At 39.6% G+C, this 25,066-nt stretch overlaps 1 protein-coding gene across 2 annotated transcripts in view; it reads right to left on the bottom strand.

The window, feature by feature from the left end:
* The window catches only part of TEX9 (testis expressed 9), a gene marked incomplete at its 5' end in the record, with an annotated part of 201,408 nt that overhangs the window by 17,088 nt on the left and 159,254 nt on the right, over positions 1-25,066 (bottom strand). For both annotated transcript variants that reach the window (XM_079698779.1, XM_079698780.1), the window contains one exon: positions 12,440-12,574. In XM_079698779.1, coding sequence (XP_079554905.1) covers positions 12,440-12,574 — 135 coding nt within the window. The remainder of the gene's footprint in view (positions 1-12,439; positions 12,575-25,066) is intronic.

The raw sequence follows: 25,066 nt of genomic DNA, 5'->3' as shown, positions 1-25,066 counted from the left end.
TAGAAACAAATGACAATGGAGACACGATGACCCAAAACCTATGGGACGCAGCAAAAGCAGTTCTAAGAGGGAAGTTTATAGTAGTACAATCCTATCTTAAGAAACAGGAAACATCTCGAATAAACAACCTAACCTTGCACCTAAAGCAATAAGAGAAAGAAGAACAAAAAAACCCCAAAGTTAGCAGAAGGAAAGAAATCATAAAAATCAGATCAGAAATAAATGAAAAAGAAATGAAGGAAATGATAACAAAGATCAATAAAACTAAAAGCTGGTTCTTTGAGAAGATAAATGAAATTGATAAACCATTAGCCAGACTCATCAAGAAAAAAAGAGAAGACTCAAATCAATAGAATTAGAAATGAAAAAGGAGAAGTAACAACTGACACTGCAGAAATACAAAAGATCATGAGAGATTACTATAAGCAACTCTATGCCAATAAAATGGACAACCTGGAAGAAACGGACAAATTCTTAGAAATGCACAACCTGCCAAGAGTGAATCAGGAAGAAAGAGAAAATATGAACAGACCAATCACAAGCACTGAAATTGAAACTGTGATTTAAAATCTTCCAACAAACAAAAGCCCAGGACCAGATGGCTTCACAGGCGAATTCTATCAAACATTTAGAGAAGAACTAACACCTATCCTTCTCCAACTCTTCCAAAATATAGCAGAGGGAGGAGCACTCCCAAACTCATTCTACGAGGCCACCATCACCTTGATACCAAAACCAGACAAGGATGTCACAAAGAAAGAAAACTACAGGCCAGTATCACTGATGAACATACATGCAAAAATCCTCAACAAAATACTAGCAAACAGAATTCAACAGCACATTAAAAGGATCATACACCATGATCAAGTGGGGTTTATTCCAGGAATGCAAGGATTCTTTAATATATGCAAATCAATCAATGTGATACACCATATTAACAAATTGAAGGAGAAAAACCATATGATCATCTCAATAGATGCAGAGAAAGCTTTTGACAAAATTCAACACCTATTTATGATAAAAACCCTGCAGAAAGTAGGCATAGAGGGAACTTTCCTCAACATAACAAAGGCCATATATGACAAACCCACAGCCAACATCGTCCTCAATGGTGAAAAACTGAAACCATTTCCACTAAGATCAGGAACAAGACAAGGTTGCACACTCTCACTACTCTTATTGAACATAGTTTTGGAAGTTTTAGCCACAGCAATCAGAGAAGAAAAGGAAATAAAAGGAATCCAAATCGGAAAAGAAGAAGTAAAGCTGTCACTGTTTGCAGATGACATGATTCTATATATAGAGAATCCTAAAGATGCTACCAGGAAACCACTAGAGCTAATGAATGATTTTGGTAAAGTAGCAGGATACAAAATTCATGCACAGAAATCTCTGGCATTCCTATACACTAATGATGAAAAATCTGAAAGTGAAATCAAGAAAACACTCCCATTTACCATTGCAACAAAAAGAATAAAATATCTATGAATAAACCTACATAAGGAGACAAAAGACGTGTATGCAGAAAATTATAAGACACTGATGAAAGAAATTAAGGATGATACAAATAGATGGAGAGATATACCATGTTCTTGGATTGGAAGAATCAACATTGTGAAAATGACTCTACTACCCAAAGCAATCTACAGATTCAATGCAATCCTTATCAAATTACCACTGGCATTTTTCACAGAAGTAGAACAAAAAATTTCACAATTTGTATGGAAACACAAAAGACCCCGAATAGCCAAAGCAATCTTGAAAACGAAAAACAGAGCTGGAGGAATCAGGCTCCCTGACTTTAGACTATACTACAACACTGCAGTAATCAAGACAGTATGGTACTGGCACAAAAACAGAAAGATAGATCAATGGAACAGGATAGAGAGCCCAGAGATAAACCCACACACATATGGTCACCTTATCTTTGATAAAGGAGGCAGGAATGTAGTGTTGAGAAAGGACAGCCTCTTCAATAAGTGGTGCTGGGAAAACTGGACAGGGACATGTAAAAGTATGAGATTAGATCACCCCCAACACCATACACAAATATAAGCTCAAAATTGATTAAAGACCTAAATGTAAGGCCAGAAACTATCAAAGTCTTAGAGGAAAACATAGGCAGAACACTCTATGACATAAATCACAGCAAGATCCTTTTTGACCCACCTCCTAGAGAAATGGAATTAAAAACAAAAATACACAAATGGGACCTAATGAAATTTCCAAGCTTTTGCACAGCAAAGGAAAACCATAAACAAGACCAAATGACAACCCTCAGAATGGGAGAAAATATTTGCAAATGAAGCAACTGACAAAGGATTAATCTCCAAAATTTATAAGCAGCTCATGCAGCTCAATAGCAAATAAACAAACAACCCAATCCAAAAATGGGCAGAAGACCTAAATAGAAATTTCTCCAAAGAAGATATACAGACTGCCAACAATCACATGAACGAATGCTCAACATCATTAATCATTAGAGAAATGCAAATCAAAACTACAATGAGATATCATCTCACACCAGTCAGAATGGCCATCATCAAAAAATCTAGAAACAATAAATGCTGGAGAGTGTGGAGAAAAGGGAACACTCTTGTACTGCTGGTGGGAATGTGAATTGGTGCAGCCACTATGGAGAAGAGTATGGAGGTTCATTAAAAAACTAAAAATAGAACTACCATATGACCCAGCAATCCCACTACTGGGCATATACCCTGAGAAAACCATAATTCAAAAAGAGTCATGTACCAAAATGTTCATTGCAGCTCTATTTACAATAGCCTGGAGATAGAAATAACCTAAGTGTCCATCATCGGATGAATGGATAAAGAAGATGTGGCACATATATACAATGGAATATTACTCAGCCATAAAAAGAAACGAAATTGAGTTATTTATAGTGAGGTGGATGGACCTAGAGTCTGTCATACAGAGTGAAGTAAGTCAGAAAGAGAAAGACAAATACTGTATGGTAACACATATACATGGAATTTAAGAAAAAAAATGTCATGTAGTACCTAGGGGTAAGACAGGAATAAAGACAGAGACCTACTAGAGAATGGCCTTGAGGATACGTGGAGGGGGAAAGGTAAGCTGTGACAAAGCAAGAGAGAGGCATGGACATATATACACTACCAAACGTAAAATAGATAGCTAGTGGGAAGCAGCCACATAGCACAGGGAGATCAGCTCGGTGCTTTGTGACCACCTAGAGGGGTGGGATAGGGAGGGTGGGAGGGAGGGAGACGCAAGAGGGAAGAGATATGGGAACATATGTATGTGTATAACTGATTCAGTTTGTTATAAATCAGAAATTAACACACCATTGTAAAGCAATTATACTCCAATAAAGATGTTAAAAAAAAAGAAAACACCCCTCAAAGTTAGAAACAGGGCAAAATAATTTAAAAATCAAAAACTTAAGACACATACACATATTTTTTCAGAAATCTGAAACAATATACATGTAACAAGTACATTTAAGAACTTTGATCTCAAAATGTCTACTTGAGAGTAAACACTTAAGTAATATATACAACAAAATGTCATCCCACTATGTTTAAATCGATCACCATAATGCAGACCTAGAGTCAGAAGTTTGTCTTGAACACAGCTAAGTTGTTTTTATTTTGTTGATGGTTTTGAACTGAGATGTTCACATACCAAATCCTGATGACTTGAATTTGCAAAATGGCTGGCTAGAATAGGAGAGTCATCTGTTGTCATGGAAATAAGTTTTTCTTTCTACTTCTCTAATGTATGTGCTAAAATAGAGCTCAAATCTGAAACCGGAATTAGCAAATACTGACATTTACATGATTATTCCATTTTATTTTCTTCAAAATCCCTTTAGAATACAGCAGAATTAGAAATAATACTCCAATAACATAATTACTGGCAAGTCTGTAAAGCTGACTTCCTAAGTTGTTCATTAAATACATTCTATTAATAATTCCCAGTCATACTATCGATAGCTCTTGAATGTGAACACAGTCTGATCATACAGCATAAACTATCACACAGACAATATCTTAAAACTCTGTAGTCACTGTAATATATTTGCCTCTGTTAAAAATATCGTACTTACCAAGATTGATTTAGTTCTATGTCCTATTAAGTGTTACTAATTTAATCTAAAATCTGTGCATGTAAGGGGGGTGACACCTAAATTCATCATCCAAGGCATTGTTAAATAACTAAGTATTGTCCTAAGGGAGAGACTCCAATGGAGTGTCACTTTCAGGTTGACACAAAACCAAAAACTAATAGCCAGTATTTATAGAGTGTACAAAAGGCTTTCACATCCATTGATATTTGAGTCTTCATTTATTCAACAGATATTCCAGGAACTGAGTGTTAATTCTACACCAGTCATTGGCTAGATGCTAGAGACCCAGTGGTGATCCTTACAATAACTCTATAACAGTGGTTATCAAAATGTCGTCTCAGAAGCACTAGCATCAGCATCAGCTGGTAACTTGTTAAACCTGCACATTTGGACTTTCCAAGATGGTGGAGGAGTAGGAGGATGTGGAGTTCATCTCTCCCCACAAGTGCATCAAGAATACATTTAGAAATAGAAAAATTCTCACAGAGCACCTGCTGAACACTAGCAGAGGACCTCAGACACCTAAAAGGACAAGAAAGATCCCTACATAACTGGGTAGGACAAAAGAAAGAAGGAAAAAGGAAGAGGAGAGGAAGCAGGACGGGATGGTCTGTGCCACAGCCCTGTGCACCTCAGCCTGAGACAGGTGTCTGATGGTGGCTGGAATGTGGGGTTTGGAGAGCAAACCTGGGGAGGGGACTGCTGTTGGGTGTGAGATGACAGCCAGAAGGGACGGGAGTAAGGAGCTCCACAACAAGGAATGCTCGTAGAGGAAGCCTGGACCTCCACAGAGGCAAAGAGCCATTGTTGAGTGATGCATAAAGGGCGGGGCGGCCATTACAGCCTCTCCCCTCATGCACCAGACCCTGCATCCATGGGCACTAAGGAGGGCTCCCGCTGGAGCTGGCTCTCATAGCTCTGCTACTGCCTCCTCCACCCCTTCCCTCAGCCTGGGGGACCCACTCACCCGATTGCTGCCTGATGGGCTTGCATGTTCCAATCCCTACCCCAGCACCCTCCCGCCTGGGGAGCCTGCTCACCCTGATCACCACCATTGTTCCTTCCTGCCCGATGGGCTCTTGTGCTCTGACAACCTCTGGAGCAGACTCTGGTGGGAGGAACACACAGAGGTGGGGCTGAAACCACAGCTGAACCCCAGGGGGCCATGTGACTAAGGAAGAAGAGCTGAAATCTCTCCTCATGGCTGCGTGAACTGCGGAGTTACACCTCCACTGATGGCTTCCTAAATTCAGTGCCTGCAAAACATCTGAAAGGACAAATGCTCCAGTAGGTGGGACAAGTCTGGCTTTAGCAGCTGTGGGCTTTGTGGGCACATACATGCAGAGGTTGGGCCAGGCCAGAGTCTGAGCTGCTTCCATAGCTCCACAGCAGGTCCAGGTGCACAACTACTGTAGTCCTGGGACCTGACTTCAGTGGAGCTATGCCAGTGGCCTGGTGAAAACGCCTGAGAGTCAACAGAGCCAACTGCTGGCATACCCACAGTTAAGGTGGGACCGAGAGCAGTGCCAACAACAGTGTACTTTGTGAGCCCGCACAATGGGCGAAAGGGGACAGAACAGAGGACATTCATGGTGATCAGCTCCAGAGGAGGAATACTCAGTGGCTTATCTCCCAGTGGGAGTGCTCCATTCCCACCTACCTCACACCACAGTACAGAAACACAGCTAAGAAACAGACCTGGGGCCTCTACTCCAACAACCAGGGAGCAGACCCCACCCCTGACAGGACAGTGACAACCACAGAGCAAAGGGAGGCCCCACTCAATATCCAGGGCAGGCTCTGGTCACCACAACACCAGTCAAACCTCCTATCAAGGGGATAATGGCACAAACCTCTGGACAAACCTCACCCACTAGGGGGCAGACACCAGAAGCAAGAGGAACTACAATACAGCAGCCTGCGGAAAGGAGACCACACATACAGTAAGTTAGACAAAATGAAAAGACAAAGAGATATGTTGCAGATGAAGGAGGAAGATAGAAACCTACAAGAACAATTAAATAAAGAGGAGACAGGCAATCTTCCTAAAGAAAAATTCAGAGTAATGATAGTAAAGATGATCCAAGATCTTGGAAAAAGAATGGAGGCACAGATAGAGAAGATACAAGAAATGTTTAACAAAGACCTAGAATAACTAAAGAACAAAAAAACAGAGATGAACAGTACAATAACTGAAATGAAAATAGACTAGAAGGAATGAATAGCAGAATAACTGAGGCAGAAGAACAAATAAGTGACCTGGAAGACAGAATGGTAGAAATCTCTGCTGCAGAACAGAATAAAGAAAAAGAATGAAAAGAAATGAGGACAGTCTCAGAGACCTCTGGGACAACATTAAAGGCACCAACATTCTAATTATAGGGGTCCCAGAAGAAGAAGAGAAAAGGCCTGAGAAAATATTTGAAGAGATTATAGTCAAAAACTTCCTTAACATGGGAAAGGAAGTAGTCACCCAAGTCAAGGAAGTGCAGAGAACCCATACAGGATAAACCAAGGAGGAACACACTGAGACACATATCAATCAAACTAACAAATATTAAATACAAAAAAAAAAAATTAAAAGCAGCAAGGGAAAAGCAACAAATAACATACAAGGGAATCCCCATAAGGTTATCAGCTGATTTTTCAGCAGAAACTCTACAGGCTAGAAGGGAGTGGCATGATATATTTAAAGTGATGAAAGGGAAAAATTTAAAACCATGAATACTCTATCCAGCAAGGCTCTCATTCAGGTTAGACAGATAAATCAAAAGCTTTACAAACAAGCAAAAGCTAAGAGAATTCAGCACCACCAAACCAGCATTACAACAAATGCTAAAGGAAATTCTCTAGGCAGGAAACAGAAGAGAAGAGAACAAAAAAGGAAATGAAGAAAAAAGACTTTGAAAAGAAACCCAAAACAATTAAGAAAATGGCAATAGGAATATACATATCAATAATTACCTTAAACGTAAATGGATTAAATGCTCCAACTAAAAGACACAGACTGGCTGAATGGATACCAACAAGACCCGTATATATTCTGTCTATAAGAGACCCACTTTGGACCTAGGGACACAAACAGACTGAAAGTGATGGAATGGAAAAAGATATTCTATGCAAATTGAAATCAGAAGAAAGCTAGAGTAGCAATACACATATCAGACAAAATAGACTTTAAAGACTGTTACAAGAGACAAGGAAGGACACTACATGATGATCAAGGGATCAATCCAAGAAGAATTTACAATTGCATATTTACGTACACAATTGTAAATATATATGCACCCAATATAGGAGCACCTCAATATATAAGGCAAATGCTAACAGCCATAAAAGGGGAAATTCATAGTAACACAACTATAGAGGGGGACTTTAACACTCTCTTACACAATGGACAGATCACTGAGACTGAAAATTAATAAGTAAACAGAAGTATTAAATGACACATTAGACCAGATAGACTTAATTGATATTTATAGGACATTCCATCCAAAAGCAGCAGAATACACTTTCTTAAATGCACATGGTACATTCTCTAGGACAGATCACATCTTGGGTCACAAATCAAGCCTCAGTAAATTTAAGAAAACTGAAATCATATCAAGCATCTTTTCCAACCACAAAGCTATGAGATTAGAAATAAATTACAGGCAAAAAATCCTGTAAAAAACACAAACAGGGCTTCCCTGGTGGCGCAGTGGTTGAGAGTCCGGCTGCCAATGCGGGGGACACGGGTTCGTGCCCCGGTCCGGGAAGATCCCATATGCCACAGAGCGGCTAGGCCCATGAGCCATGGCTGCCGAGCCTGCGCATCTGGAGCCTGTGCTCTGCAACGGGAGAGGCCACAACAGTGAGAGGGCCGCATACCGCAAAAATAAATAAATAAACAAACAAACAAACAAACAAACAAATAAATAAATAAATAAAATAAAAAAACACAAACACGTGGAAGCTAAACAATATGTTACTAAATAACCAATGGATCACTAAAAAAATCAAAAAGGAAATAAAAAAATACCTAGAGACAAATGACAACAAAAAGATGAGAATCCAAAACCTAAGGGATGCAGCAAATGCAGTTCTAAGAGGGAAGTTTATAGCAATACACTCCTACCTCAAGAAACAAGAAAAATCCCAAATAAGCAACCAAACCTTAATGTCTAAAGCAACTAGAGAAAGAAGAACAAACAAAACCTAAAGTTAACAGGAGGAAAGAAATCATAAACATCAGAGCAGAAATAAATGAAATAGAGATGAAGAAAACAATAGCAAAGATCAACGAAACTAAAAGTTGGTTCCTTGAGAAGATAAAATTGATAAACCTTTAGCCAGACCCATCAAGGAAAAAAAGGGAGAGGGCTCAAATCAATAAAATTAGATATGGAGCTTCCCTGGTGGCGCAGAGGTTGAGAGTCCGCCTGCCAATGCAGGGGACATGGGTTCATGCCCCAGTCCGGGAAGATCCCACATGCCGTGGAGCAGCGGGGCCCGTGAGCCATGGCCGCTGAGCCTGCGCGTCCAGAGCCTGTGCTCCGCAACGGGAGAGGCCACAGCAGTGAGAGGCCCGTGTACCACAAAAAAAAAAAAAAAAAAATTACATATGAAAATGGAGAAGTTACAATGGATACCACAGAAATACAAAGGATAGTAAGAGACTGTCTACAAGCAACTATATGCCAATAAAATGGACAACCTAGAAGAAATGGACAAATTCTTAGAAATGTACAACCTTCCAAGACTGAACCAGGAAGAAATAGAAAATATGAACAGACCAATCACAAGTACTGAAATTGAAACTGTGATTAAAAATCTTCCAACAAACAAAAGCCCAGGATCAGATGGCTTCACAGGCAAATTCTATCAAACGTTTAGAGAAGAGTTAACACCTATCCTTCTGAAACTCTTCCAAAAAATTGCAAAGGAAACACTCTCAAGCTCATTCTATGAGGGCACCATCACCCTGATACCAAAACCAGACAAAGGTATCACAAAAAAAGAAAATTACAGGCAAATATCACTGATGAAAATAAATGCAAAAATCCTCAAAAAAATACTAGCAAACTGAATCCAACAACACATTAAAAGGATCATACACCATGATCAAGTGGGATTTATCCCAGGGATGCAAGGATTTTGCAATAACACAAATCAAACAATCTGATACATCACATCAACAAATTGAATAGGGACTTCCCTGGCAGTCCAGTGAAGACTAGTTAAGCAGGGTTAAGGCTCCTTGCTCCCAATGCAGGGGGCTGGGTTCGATCCCTGGTCAGCGAACTAGATACTGCATGCCGCAACTAAGGATCCCTCATGTTGCAACAGATGCTGCATACGGCAACAAAGATCCTGCATACTGCAACTAAGACCCCGCACAGCTAAATAAATAGATTAATATTAAAGAAAAAACAAATTGAAGAATAAAACCACATGATCATCTCAATAGATGCAGAAATAGCTTTTGTCAAAATTCAACACCCATTTATGATAAAGAATCTCCAGAAAGCGGGCAGAGGGAACACACATCAACATCATAAAGGCCATACATGACAAACGCACAGCAAACATCAATCTCAATGGTAAAAAAATGAAAGCAGTTCCTCTAAAATCAGGAACAAGACAAGGATGTTCACTCTCACTACTATAATTCAACATAGTTTTGGAAGTCCTAGACACGTAATCAGAGAAGAAAAAGGAATAGAAGGAATCCAAATTGGAAAAGAAGTAAAACTGTCACTCTTTGCAGATGACATGATACTACACATAGAAAATGCTAAAGATGCTACCAGAAAACTACTAGAGCTCATCAATGCATCGGTAAAATTGCAGGATAGAAGTTAATACACAGGAATCTCTTGCATTCCTATACAATAACAATGAAAGATCAGAAACAGAAATCAAGGAAACAATCCCACTTACCATGGCATCAAAAAGAATAAAATACCTAGGAATAAACCTACCCAAGGAGACATAAAACCTGTACTCCAAAAACTATGAGATGCTGATGAAAGAAATAAAAGATGACACAAACAGATGGACAGGTATACCATGTTGTTGGATTGGAAGAATCAACATTGTGAAAATGAGTATACTGCCCAAAGCAATCTACAGATTCCATACAATCCCTACCAAGTTACCAATGGCATTTTTCAAAGAACTAGAACAAAATATTTTACAATTTTTATGGAAACACAAAAGACCACAAATAGCCAAAGCAATCTTGAGAAAGAAAAACGGAGCTGGAGGAATCAGGCTCCCTGACTTGAGACTATACTACCAAGCCACAGTAATCAAAACAGTATGGTACCGACACAAAAATAGAAATACAGCTCAATGGACCATGATAGAAAGTCCAGAGACAGACCCACACACCTATGGTCACCCAATCTATGACAAAGAAGGCAAGAATATACAATGGAGTAAAGACAGTCTCTTCAGTAAGTGGTGTTGGTAAAACTGGACAGCTGCATGTAAAAGAATGAAATTAGAACACTCCCTAACACCATACACAAAAATAAACGCAAAATGGATTAAAGACATAAATGTAAGGCAGATACTATGAAAACTCTTAGAGGAAAACATAGGCAGAACACTCTCTGACATAAATTGTAGCAAGATCTTTTTCAATCCACCTCCAAGAGTAATGAAAATGAAAACAAAAATAAATAAATGGGACCTAGTTAAACTTAAAAGCTTTTGCACAGCAAAGGAAACCATAAACAAAACAAAAAGACAACCCTCAGAATGGGAGAAAATATTTGCCAATGAAGCAACTGACAAGGGATTAATCTCCAAAATATACAAACAGCTCATGTAGCTCAATATCAAAAAACGAAACAACCCAATCAAAAAATGGGTGGAAGATCTAAATAGACATTTCTCCAAAGAAGACAAACAGATGGCCCAGAGGCGCATGAAAAGATGCTCAACATCACTAATTATTAGAGAAATGCAAATCAAAACTACAATGAGGTATCACCTCACACCAGTCAGAATGGCCATCATCAAAAAGTCTACAAACAATAAATGTTGTAGAGGGTGTGGAGAAAAGGGAACCCTCCTACATCATTGGTGGTAATGTAAATTGGTACAGCCACTATGGAGAACAGTACGGAGGTTCCTTAAAAAACTAAAAATTGAGGTACTATATGATCCAGCAATCCCACTCCTGGGCACACATCTGGAGAAAACCATAATTCGAAAAGATACATGCACCCCAATGTTCACTGCAGCACTATTTATAATAACCAGGACATGGTAGCAACCTAAATGTCCATCAACAGTGGAATGGATAAAGAAGATAAGGTGTGTATATATATATGTGTGTACACACACACACACACACAAACACACACAATGGAATATTACTCAGCCATAAAAAAGAACAATATAGTGCCATTTGCAGCAACATGGATGGACCTAGAGATCGTCACAGTGAGTGAAGTAAGTCAGAGAAAGACAAATATCATATAATATTGCTTATATGTGGAATCTAAGAAAAGGGTACAAATGAACTTATCTACAATATAGAGTCACAGATCTAGAAAACAAACATGGTTACCAGAGGGTAAGGGGGGAGTGATAAACTGGAAGGTTGGAATTGACATACACACAGTACTGTATAGCACAGGGAACTCTACTCAATTCTCTGTAATGACCTATATGGGAAAAGAATCTAAAAAAGAATGGATATATATATATACATATAACTGATTCACTTCGCTGTACAGCAGAAACTAACACAACATTGTAAATCAACTACACTCCAATAAAAATTAAAGAAAACAAAAAAACCTGCACATTCTCAAGTCTCACTCCAAATCTACTGAATAAGAAAATCTGTGGGTGGGACCCAGGAATCTATGTTTAAATAAACCCTCCAGGTGATTCTGATATGTGCTCAAGTTTGAGAACCACTGCCCTGTAAAATAGCCCCTTGCATTATATATTAGAAAAATTGAGGCTCAGAGAGGGATAGAACAGACTTGAGATTCAAAACAGACTTTTTTCCACCATTTATTTATTCCCAGAGATTAGAAAGGTATCTGGCATATAAGATGGGCACACAATAAAGATCTGTTGGATGAAAAAATGAATGAATTCTCCAAAGAGCTGTGCCATCACCCAAGTATGGCACTAGTCCAAGCAATATAATTCTAACTTATTGGAAATGTACATATTGCTAATAAGGGTATTTCTTCTGAAAAGAGGTGTGTTCACCGCGACATCAAGAATTATAATTTAAAAACTATCACTTTTGAGTCTTGCATAAAAGAGAAAGTTACCAAAGGTGATCACAACCCAAATTATTCAGTTTTTCCATACCTTGTTATTTTGCTTTAGTTTACTTAACTCCAGTTTATACTTTTCTGCTTCTTCTAGAGCTCTATTCAAGCGAACTTCCATGGTACTTTGACTAGCAGCAGCTTGTTTTTGTAGTCTTCTTTTATTCTCTAATTCCTGTACAGTAAGAGAGATATGTAGAACATTTATAAACATATCATATGTTCCTTCTATTATTCTGAAACATTTTCCATTTCCATATTCCTTGCTTTCCCCTAAACTATATACACACACACACACGGCCAGAGACAACACTGAGTGACAGAGGTCTCAGGGAATTCTCACTCTGAATTGGTTTTAGGAAAATATATCCTTAAAGATGTAGTCACAAATTAGGCTTCCAAATTGCTTTTTGTTTGGAATTTTCTGCCTTTTTATTGATCCCAAGAGTCAGTATACATGTCTTCTACATTTACTTTATAAACATTTTATAATCATGGTTCTTCTCTTGGGAACCTCCCAAAACACCAATGTAAGACATAAATTCTCTCATAAATACTGTGTTTGTGTAAACCTGATGAAATATATCACTTGAAAAAATATTTGTTAAGTACAGAGCATTCTATTGTATATTAGCAATATAGGAAAATCCCAATTCTGAGCAAAAACAACAGATTCTATGGATATTTTCCATATCTTGGTGTGGGTTTAGACCTGCATTTCTGCAAATATTCTAAGAGTTGCTGTTGCAGAGTCTACAGGCCACACAGGAAGAAACATGAACATACAGGATAAGCTCCAAACTCCATCACAATCTGGTACCATAATCTCATCTCCTCCCACAAATGTTACCTTCAGCTATAAGAGCAGTACTTGCTTGGATCTCTCCCAAACAGCCATGATATTTCTTGCCTCCGACCCTTTGCTCATACTCTTCCTTCTGCCCTGATCTCTCCCTACCCCTCATTTTTACCTGGCTAACAACTATTCATCCTTCAAGACTCAGGGCTATACACTGGGGTTTTACCTTCTCCCAGAAGCCTTCCCTCACTGTCTTCCTCACTATCCTCCCAGGTTGAATTAAGTACCCTTTCTTCAGAGCTTCTATAGCATCTTGATATACATATATCATAGAACCTGCTTGTGTGGAACCGAAACTATCCATTTACTTCATTTCCCCCACTATATTGTAAGCTCCTTAAGGATAGAACTACTTTAATTTCTATATTCCCAGCACTTCAGCAGCATATAAAAGGCACTAATGACATGTTTACTGAACTGAATTTATTTTGTAATATTTAACTCACTCTTCTTTGCATGTCCTACAATGCCTGGTACAGAGCATTATACAAAGCAGACACTCTCAGTAAATATCATGGAATTGAAATGATGCAGTTAACAACGTAGTTGTCTGTTTTCTTCTTTTATAATTTTTTCTCCTGGCTGTATCACTATGTTTTATTTGAACACTGATCTCCCTGGCTCTGAGTAATTAAGGGGAAAACAAAACAAAACAAAACACATGCTGCTCTTTATGCAGGTTTCTACACAAATCAAACTGTGCCTGGATACCATCTGCTCTCACCAGCCTTCTTCACAGCTTTGTGGGTGGTAGCTACACTAAGAGCAGCCTGATTTCTCTCACTGTTCACACGGAAAAGGCAGAGACTCTCATTAGCTACCAAGGCACAATTCTTGCTGCCTCATTCCAGCCTCTTCTCACAAGAATATGGAAATGAATCTTTGCCCTTCTCTTTCCTGCTAGTGACTCTGTAACCTACTTCATAGAAAAAAGAAAACCTTTCTTTACCACATGATGTTCCCCTACTGCTGAATCAATAGTGCCCCACTTCTTGGGAAAAGTGAAAAAGAAAAAGGATAGTCAGAAGAATAGTAAAGTAGGAAATAAAATTTTCCTATACGAGAAAATCCATTAAGAAAGGGATAATCTTAACAAAAACTTGAAAACACTTCTGTTTTCAATCATACTTCAGTACTTTTTACAAAGTGCAGACAAGATACCAATATTGAGTATTTTTAGGATGAAAACTCTCTCCTAAAGCAAATCTATTATTACCTCCCAAATTAAGAAGTTTACAGGTTGCTAGAGAACATTTTTATGAAAAATCTCAAATCCTGAATTTCACATTAGTTTTAAAAGAAAAAGCTGGATAGCTTAAAGAAAATCAAGTCTAAGTTTAAAACTCAAATACTAAGAGATCTAAGAAGAAATAATTTGTGATTCTCCCATAATTTTTAAAGCATTCATAAGGTACTGGGATAGCGCGAGAAAGAGGTATGCATCAGTAACAGTACAAAACAAATGTAGCAAATACTTAAAGAGTAACAAAAACAACCATAGTATTTCTGATGAGGAGAAATCAGATGAGGACAAATAAACAATCAGATAAGGTTCCAGAAACAAGTGGCTGAGGTTCAAAAAGCAATAAACTTGGAATCAAAAAACCTGCCAGCTGTGGTAGATTCAGTTTCTACATCTGAAATTGGGAGTAGTAATATCTATGCCTAATAGGTTTTACTTATTCACCACATTTATCAAGCACTTACTACGCTGCCAGGTACTATTCTACATGATGGGCACATGACAATTAACCAAAGTTCTCCTCTAATAAAGCTTGCACTCTAGAGGAAGAGACAGATGATAAACACATACATATATACACACCTGTATGTAACATCTGACAGTGATAAGGGCTATGAAGAAAAAGAAAGTGTAAGAGAACTGAGTAGGGAATTCCCTGGCAGTCCAGTGGTTAGGACTCTGTGCTTCCACTGCTGGGCTTGGTTTGATCCCTAGTCAGGGAACTAAGATCCCACAAGCCGTGCAGTGAAGCACCACCACCCCTTCCAAAAAAAAGGAAGAAGGAAAAAAAAGAGGACAGAGCAATGTGGGAGGGACATAATTATTTAAAATACAGTGGTTAGGGAAAGGCTTCCAAATGAGGGAATGATTCATGTATAGATCTGGTGGAACAAAGAAGACAAAGACCCTGAGGCTGGAATGCATTTAATATATTCAAAGATCTCCTACATGGTCAGTGTGGCTTCAGCTCAGTGACACAGGCAGTGTTAGGTCTCGAGATTGCAGAAACACCCAGGGTGACCTTAGGTGGACCTTGTAAACCCTGCCTCATAGTTTGGATTTTATTCTGAATGACATGGAAAGTCTTTGGAGGGTTTTTAGTCAGTGTGTGTGTGTGTGTGTGTGTGTTTTATCCTAAGTTTTTTTAAGGATTGCAGTTGAACCAACATGGGTTTCAACTATGTGGGTCCACTTACACACAGAAATTTTTCAATAGTAAATACTACAGTAATACACGATCCACAGTTGGTTGAATCTGCAGATGTGGAACCACAGGTACATAGGAACTGGGGATACAGAGGGCCAACTATAAATTATATGGGAATTTTAGATTGTTCAGAGGATCGGCGCCCCTAGACCCCAGGCTGTTCAAGGGTCAACTGTACTCTAGCTATTGTGGTATTGCTATTGAGTGTAGGAAATCTAGGAGGTCATTAGAATAGTATAAGTGAAACACAGTAGCTTGGGCTTGGGTGGGAGTAATGAGTTTTTGAGAAGTAGTTAATTCCATGTATTTTGAAGACAGAATTGGCAGGACTTGTTGATGGACTGGATGATGGTGTGAGGAAAGAGAAGATTCAAGATGACTCTTGGATTTTGGCCTAAATAACTCAATGTTTTTACTGAGAGGAGAAAAGGAGAAGGTCTGCAGAGAGCAGGGAAGCAAGAGCTCCCTCTTTAGGACACAGGATGTTTAACATACCAAGTACTGATATCAAGTTGGAAGCAAGATGTTAATAAGAGTCTGGAGCTCAAAGAAAGATCCTAGCAAGAAGTAGAAATGTGAGAGTGATCAACACATAGATGGTACATAAAGCCATGGAAATGAACGAGTGCATCTCAGAATTGGATGTAGACAGAAGAGAGCCAAGGACTGAGCCTTGGACACTCCAACATAGAAAGGTCAGGAAAACAAGGAAGAAAATTACGAGTGTGATGCTCCAGAAGCCAAATCAAGTGTTTCAAGGAGGGAGAAATCAACTATGTCAAATATTGCTGAGATATAAATTACTATGAGGAATAATAACTGACTAGAACTGGCAATGTGGATTACTAGTGACCTTGTTAAGAATGGTTTCAGAGGCAGAGTAGAGATAGAAGCCTAACTGTTGTAGTTTCGAGAGAATGGCAAGTGAGGAATAGATAAATTGAATAGAGACAACTATTTTAAGAAGCTTTGCTATAAAGGAGAGTAATGATACAGGGCCAGAGGTACATATGAGATCTATGGAGGTTTTAAAATATATATATTGGAGATCCTGTGGCATGTTTGTATGCTAATGCAAATAATTTCATAGATAGAGTAAATTTGATTTTTGCAAGAGAATGGAAAACAGGATAATTGTAGGAGCAAAGTGCTTGAGTAAGACAGACTACGGGATCCAGTGCACAGTGAGGTGATCAGCTTTAGATAGAAGAGATAGTAATCCATGGTAATGAGGGGGAAAGAAGAGTAGATGGGTACAAAGGCCAAGAGACTGATGTAAAATTTACTGTTTTCTTAGTAAAATAGGGGGAAGTTGTGAACTGAGAATGGTAATGTTGGAAGAGGTATTGGAAACATGAGGAGAAAAAATAACCTGTTTAATAATCACCTCTGAAAGTGGGAGGGGGGACTACCTTCTCAGAAAGTAGGAGAGGAAAATAGCATTACACTTGATATTTGTAAATAAGTTAAAGTAGGACCAATCCACTTGGCTGTGTATTTTTGTCCAGCCATATAGACAAGCAGTATGGGGGAAATTAGGTTGGGTTTTGCCATGCACTACACTGGCAGGGAAATTAAGAATATATTCAATGGCTAATTAAGTTGTGTATGGAACCTAAGCTGGAGAAGAAGGAAATAAAGAATATGAGGGAAGGGGTAGAGCTATGTAATAAAATATATAAAAATGAGAATATATAACTCTTATATGTATATGATATATATACAATATTAAACAAAGATAAGGTACATTCATATCATGATTTTGCAGGATAAATACAGGCAAAAATGAAAAAAGTTTTCTTTACAATATAAGGAAATGAAGAAGGTGAGAAAATGCTTTTGAAGAGTTTTTACTATGAAAGCAGAAAAGAACAAAGCAGTTTTAGGAAATGACACAGAGATCAATTTTACCTGGAGCAAGATAACAAGAGGGCAGACATTTTTTTTAAAGAAGGTGAGTTACTGATGTTAATAAGAGTGTTAATATGACAAATCCATGATCAGAGAAACTTGTGGAGTGCACCAATAACTTTAAGTTAACCAAAAAACAAAACAAAAATGAGATTAAGTCTTCCGGCCATGAAGAAATAATAAACACATGACACAAAAATACACTGTAAACAACTAGAAAAAATGATTAAGATATGTTTAGAAATACTGGAAAACAGTAGGGTTGTGATTCCTGAGAAAAGGGAAACAAATAAGTCCTACAATCACCCTAGCATTCTTCTGGGAGGCAATATCCACACTGAGGCTACAGGGAAGAGAAAATACAAACAGAGCCCAGAGGTCCACTGAGTTGAGGAAACAGAACACAGCTGGAGGAGACAGAGGCAGCTGGGAATTTGTGTGAAGGTTCAAGTAAGGAGGAACTACACTAGGAGAGAGCTTCAGGAATCTACACAGGAAATCCCTTGAGTCTATTAGGCTATGCCTAAATACATGAAAATTCAAGAAGGCCAGATAAAGCACAATTAGAACAATTGTAAATAGAACAATTCCCATAGCTCACACAGGGCAGGAAGACATCTGAGGTCTAATCATCCAGAATGACAATCCTCAGTGATCATCAGGGACATTTGGTGGAGATCCTGAAAGGTCTCTTTAGGGGAAGACTTAAGGGTAGAGCTGAACTATTCCTGAAGGCTGCTCTAGACACACTCTAGCAAAACTTAAAAACAGGTCTCAAAGTGATTAAACTGGCAAATAACTACATGTCAAAATCCAACACTGTCTTCAAAAAGCACACTAAAGAGAAATGCTCAACAATATAATATTCAGTGTCTAGCATCTGGTAAAAAATCACTAACCAAGCCAAGAAGCAGGGAAATGTAACTGATATCCAGGAGAAAAATAATCAGTCAATAGAAACAAACCCATAAATGAGAAATATAATGGGTACAGTGAACAAGGCTGTCAAAACAGCTATTTTAATTATACATAAGTGATTAAAGCAAAACATTAATATAATGAGAAAATAAGCTGAAGCTATAAAGGAGAATCAAATGGAACATCTATAGATGTATAATATATCAAAATGAACATCTCTCTGCTTAAGAATAGGGGCATACTAGACACTACAAAGAAAAGATCAGTAACCTACTGAAGACATAGCAATAGAATCTATCCAAATAAAGAATATAAGAAAAAAGGCTGAAAACAGCTCATAAGTAACCTAATATCACAGATATTATCAATGTGAAAATATCAAGTAGTCTAACAGAAGCATAATTGGACTCTCAGGTTGGGGAGGGAGATAGGGAGTACAGGAAAAACATTTGAAGAAATAATGACCAAAATTTTCCAAATGTGATGAAAACAATAGACCCACAGATTCAAAAAGCTCAACAAACTTCAGGCAGAATAAATACACTCCGCACACAAAACTGAGAAAGCACATCATTATGAAATTGCTGAAAACCACTAACAAAGAGAATATCTTAAAAGCAGAGAAAAAAGACACATTACATCCAAAAGTAGAAAGAGAAGTTATGTGGACTTTTAGTCAGAAACTATACAACACAGAAGACAAAGGGAGGACAACTAATGAAAGAAAACAAAAAACAAAAACAGTCAATTGACAATTCTATACCTAGTGAAAAATACCCTTCAAAAATTAAAGGACTCAAAAACACATGAGTGCATACAAAACTGGTGAAATCTGAATAATGTCTGTGGATTGTACCAATGTCAGTTTCCTGGTTTTAATACTAGACTATAGTTATGTTAGATGTTACCATTGAGGGAAACTGAAGGATACACAGGACCTCTCTAGAGGTACTATTTTTGCAACTTCATGTGAATTGATAATCATTTCAAAATAAAAAGTTTTTTTTTAAGTAAGGAAAATATTCTTTTTCAGAGAAACAAAAACAGAGAATTAATGACTAGCAAACTGGTACCACAAAAATTGAAAGGGTAGGTATATCAAGCAGAAGTATGGAAAACAGATCTGAAGAATGAAGAATACAAGAAATGGCAAATATCTTCATCTCTTTAAAATATAACTGTTTAAAGAAAAAAATATTGTGTGATGTATGACCTTTAAAAATAAAGGTATGGGGCTTCCCTGGTGGCGCAGTGGTTGAGAGTCCACCTGCCGATGCAGGGGACATGGGTTCGTGCCCCGGACCGGGAAGATCCCACGTGCTGTGGAGCGGCTGGGCCCGTGAGCCATGGCCGCTGAGCCTGCACGTCCGGAGCCTGTGCTCCGCAACGGGAGAGGCCACAACAGTGAGAGGCCCACGTACCGCAAAAGAAAAAAAAAAAAAATAATAATAAAGGTATGACCACAAAAGAAGCAGACGGAGTATGAGAGTGTTATATTATACATGAAATAGTATAACATGATTTGAAGGTAGACTGTGATATGTTAAATATGTATATTGTAAACCTTAAATCTAAGACTAGATTTAAGGTTAAATCTAAGACTAGATTTAAGACAGCTAATAGCAGAGGGAAAAAATGGAATACTAAAAAATATTCAATTCAAAGGAGGAAAACATAACAAAGTTAACAGTTGGGAAAAAGAGTAAAACAAATAGGAAAATAGTAGGTTTAAATCCAAACATCAAAAACTGCTTTAATGTAAATGGACTGAACGTTCCAGTAAGAGACAAAGACTGTCAGAGTGGATAGAGAAGCAAAAACCAATTATATGGGTTCTATAACAAACCCATTTTCAGTACAGAGACAGATTAAAAGTAAAAAGATGACAAAAGAGAGTCAAGATGATGGAGGAGCAGGAGGACGTGGAGTTCATCTATCCCCACAAAGGCATCAAGAATACATTTACAAATGGAATGATTCTCACAGAGCACCAGCTGAACACTAGCAGAAGAGCTCAGACACCTAAAAGGACAAGAAAGATTCCCACATAACCAGGTAGGATGAAAGAAAGAAGAGAAAAGGAAGAGGAGAGGAAGTGGGACAGAACCTGCACCCCTGAGGGGGGGTGCTGAAAGAAAGAAGAGGTTATCACATCCAGGGAAGCCCCCTCACTGGCGAGGAGATCAGATGGGACAGAAGGGGAGCCTTAGGGCCTATCAGAGGAGAGCGCAGCAACCGATCTGTGGCAGGCAGGACAGAGTGAGACCTACACAGAGGGTCCATGCCACAGCCCTGCATGCCCTGCCTGAGACATGTGTCTACTGGTGTGGCCATGGGTTGGGTTGGTGTGGCCGTGGTGGGGTTTGAAAAGCAAACTTGGGGAGAGGACTGCTGTTGGCTGCAAGGAGGCAGCCTGAGAGGACAGGAGTGAGGAAATCCACAACTGGGAATGCTTGTGGAAGAAGTGCAAACCGCCACAGAAGCAAAGAGCCACTGTTGAGTGACACACAAGGGGAAGAGCCATTTGCAGCCTCTCTCCCCACGTGCCAGCCCCTGCCTCCCCAGGCACTAGGAAGGGCCCCCGCTGGGGCTGGCTCTCTTGAGCCTGCAGCCGCTGGATCCCCTGTGTGCCCTGTCCCCACCAGGGCTCCAGTGACCCTGGCTGCCACCACCTCCATGCCCCTCCTCACCAGGGCGGACTCGTGTACTCTGGGGCAGCCTCAGAAACAGACCCCTGTGGGTGGCCCACATGCAGAGGTGGGGCTGAAACCACAGCTGAGCCCCAGGGGCCATGCAACTAAGGAAGAAAAGCTGAAATCTCTCCTCACAGCTGGGCAAACCATAAATTGACACCACTGCGACTGACTTTGTAAACTCAGTGGCTACGGAACATCTCAATGGACGACGAGTGCTCCTGCAGCCAAGACGGGTCTACCTTTAGCAGCTGTAGACTATGCAGGCACATACACATGGGGGTTGGGCCAGGCCAGAGTCTGAGTTGCCCCCACAGCACCCACAGAGGGTCCAGATCCATAATTACTGCAATCCTGGGACCTGACTTCAGTGGATCTACACTGGTGGCCTGGTGAAAACAACATCTGAGAGACACCAGGCCAATTGCCAGCATACCCACAGTTAAGGTGGAGCCGAGAGCAGTGCCAACAACAGTGTAATATGACAGCTTGAACAACAGGTGAAAGGTGACATAACAGAGCACACCACAGGTGAATAGCTCCAGAGGAGGAATACTCAGTGGCTTCCCTCCCAATGTGAGTGCTCCAATCCCTCCAACCTCACACCACAGACCAGAAACACAGCCAAGAAATAGATCTGGGGTCTCTAATCCAACAACTATGGAGAAGACCCCACCTCTGACTCGGCAGTGACAACCACAGAGCAAAGGGGAGGCTCTGCTCAATATCCAGTGCAGGCTCTGGTCACCACAACATCAGTCACACCTCCTATAAAGGGGACAATGGCCAACATACAGTGAGGAAAGAGGCGGCAGACATTCACACTAAAAACAGCCCTCACACCAAAAAATATTAAACCACGCAGGCTACACAGGGACGTTCCCACATAAAATGGCCCTACAAGATAGTCTGAGGGTCTGGCCTTTGGCAGAAGAACCGCCCAGAGCATTTAGGCTTCAATGCCAGCAGTGCTTGAGTGCAGGAGCTCCACAGGGCTGGAGGAAAAAGATTCCACTCTTGGAGGATGCACACAAGGTCTCACGTGCACTGGGACCCAGCATAAAGCAGTATTTCCAGAGGAACATGGCTACACCTAGATAGGGGTCTTTGAGGGTCTCCTGGAGGGGCAAAGGTCAACTATAGCTCACTGTGAGGGCAAGGACACTGGCAGCAGAAGCTGCAGGGATACTGATCAGAGTGAGATCTCCTGAAGGTCCACATTTTGGCACCATGACCCAGCCCCACCCCACAACCTGCAGGCTCCAGTGCTGGGAAGCCTAGGGCCAAACAACCATCAAGATAGGAACACAGACCCACCCATCAGAAGAAAGGCTGCCTAAAGTTGTACTGAGCTCACAGCCACCTCAAAACTCACCCTTTGACACAGCCCTGCACACCAGAGAGAAAAGACCCACCCAGCTCCACCCATCAAATGGCAGGCACCAGTCCCTCCCACCAGGAAGCTTGCATGAGCCCCTGGGCCAACCTCACCCACCAGGGGGCAGACACCAAGAGCAAGCAGAACTACGATCCTGCAGCCTGTGGAAAGGAGACCCCAAACACAAAAAGCTAGAAAATGAGATGACAGAGAAATATGTTGCAAACGAAGGAACAAGATAAAAACCCACAAGAACAACTAAGTGAAGAGGAGATAGGCAATCTACCTGAAAAAGAATTCAGAGTAATGATAGTAAGGATGATACAAAATCTGGAAAAAAGAATGGAGGCACAGATCAAAAATATAAAAGAAATGTTTAACAAAGAGCTAGAAGAGTTAAAGAACAAACAGAGATGAACAATACAATAACTGAAAAAAAAATACACTAGAAGGAATCAACAGGAGAATAATTGAGGAAGAAGAATGAATAAGTGACCTGGAAGACAGAATGGTGGAAATCACTACCACAGAACAAAGAAAAAAGAATGAGAAGAAATGAGGACAGTATCAGAGACCTCTGGGACAATATTAAATGCACCAGCATTCGCATTATAGGATCCCAGAAGGAAAAGAGAAAGAGAAAGGGTCTGAGAAAATATCTGAAGATATTATAGCTGAAACTTCCCTAACATGAGAATGTAAACAATCATTCAACTCCAGGGAGTGCAGATAATCACATACAAGATGAACCCAAGGAGGAACATGCTTAGACACATATTAATCAAACTGACAAAAATTAAAGACAAAGAAAAAATATCGAAAGCAACAAGAGAAAAGCAACATTTAACATACAAGAAAATCCCCAGAAGGGCTTCCCTGGTGGCGCAGTGGTTGAGAGTCCGCCTGCCGATGCAGGGGACACGGGTTCGTGCCCCGGTCTGGGAGGATCCCACATGCCGCGGAGCGGCTTGGCCCATGAGCCATGGCCATTGAGCCTGCGTGTCCGGAGCCTGTGCTCCGCAACGGGAGAGGCCACAACAGTGAGAGGCCCACATACCGCAAAAAAAAAAAAAAAAAAAGAAAATCCCCAGAAGATAAGCAACTGATTTTTCAGCAGAAACTATGCAGGTCTCAAGGGAGTGGAATGATATACTTAAAGCAATGAAAGGGAAAAACCTACAACCAAAAATACACTACCCAGCAAGGTTCTCATTCAGATTCGACAGAGAAATCAAAAGCTTTACAGACAAGCAAAAGCTAAGAGAATTCAGCATCACCAAACCAGCTTTACAATAAATGCTAAAGGAACTTCTCTAGAGGGGAAAGAGACCAGCAACTTAAAACAACCTTGTACATATATAGACTGCTATATCAAAACCTCATGGGAACAACAAACCCAAAACTACAATAGATACACACACAAAAAAGGAACAGAAATGTAAACACAACACTAAAGATGGTCATCAAACCACAAGAGAAAAGAACAAAAGAGGAAGGGAAGAAAAAAGACCGACAAAAGCAAACCCACAATAATTAAGAAACTGGCAATAGGAACATACATATCGATATCCCTTAAATGTAAATGGACTAAATGCCACAACCAAAAGACACAGACTAGCTGAATAGATACAAAAACAAGACCCGTAAATATGCTGTCTATAAGAGACACACTTCAACTCTAGGGAAACATACAGACTGAAAGTAAGGGGATGGAAAAAGATATTGCAAGCAAATGGAAATCAAAAGAAAGCTGAAGTAGCAATATTCATATCAGACAAAATAGACTTTAAATTAAAGACTATTACAAGAGACAAGGAAGGACACTACATAATGACCAAAGGATCAATCCAGGAAGAAGATATAACAATTGTAAATATCTATGCATTCAACATAGGAGCACATCAATATACAAGGCAAATGCTAACAGCCTTAGAAGGGGAAATCGACAGTAACACAATCACAGTGGGAGACTTTAACACACCAGTTATACAAGTGGACAGATCATCCAGACAGAAAATTAATAAGGAAAACACAAGCCATAAGTGACACATTAGACTAGATAGACTTAATTGATATTTATAGGTCATTCCATCCGAAAGCAGCAGAATACACTTCTTCTCAAGTACACATGGAACATTATCCAGGATAGAGCACATCATGGGCCACAAATCAAGTCTCGGTAAATTTAAGAAAACCGAAATCATATCAAGCATCTTTTCCGACCACAATGCTTTGAGATTAGAAATCAATTAGAGGGAAAAAACTGTAAAAAACACAAACACATGGATGCTAAACAATATGTTACTAAACAACCAATGGATCACTGAAAAAATCAAAACGGAAATAAAAAGTATCTAGAGGCAATGACAACGAAAACACAACAATCCAAAACCTATGGGACACAGCAAAAGCAGTTCTAAGAGGGAAGTTTATCACAATACAATCCTACCTCAGGAAA

Source organism: Hyperoodon ampullatus, assembly GCF_949752795.1.
Source record: "Hyperoodon ampullatus genome assembly, chromosome: 3".
In the NCBI taxonomy this organism is placed as follows: Eukaryota; Metazoa; Chordata; class Mammalia; order Artiodactyla; family Ziphiidae; genus Hyperoodon; species Hyperoodon ampullatus.
The sequence above is the reverse complement of the archived record's forward strand: the minus strand, read 5'-3'. Positions and strand labels throughout refer to the sequence as shown.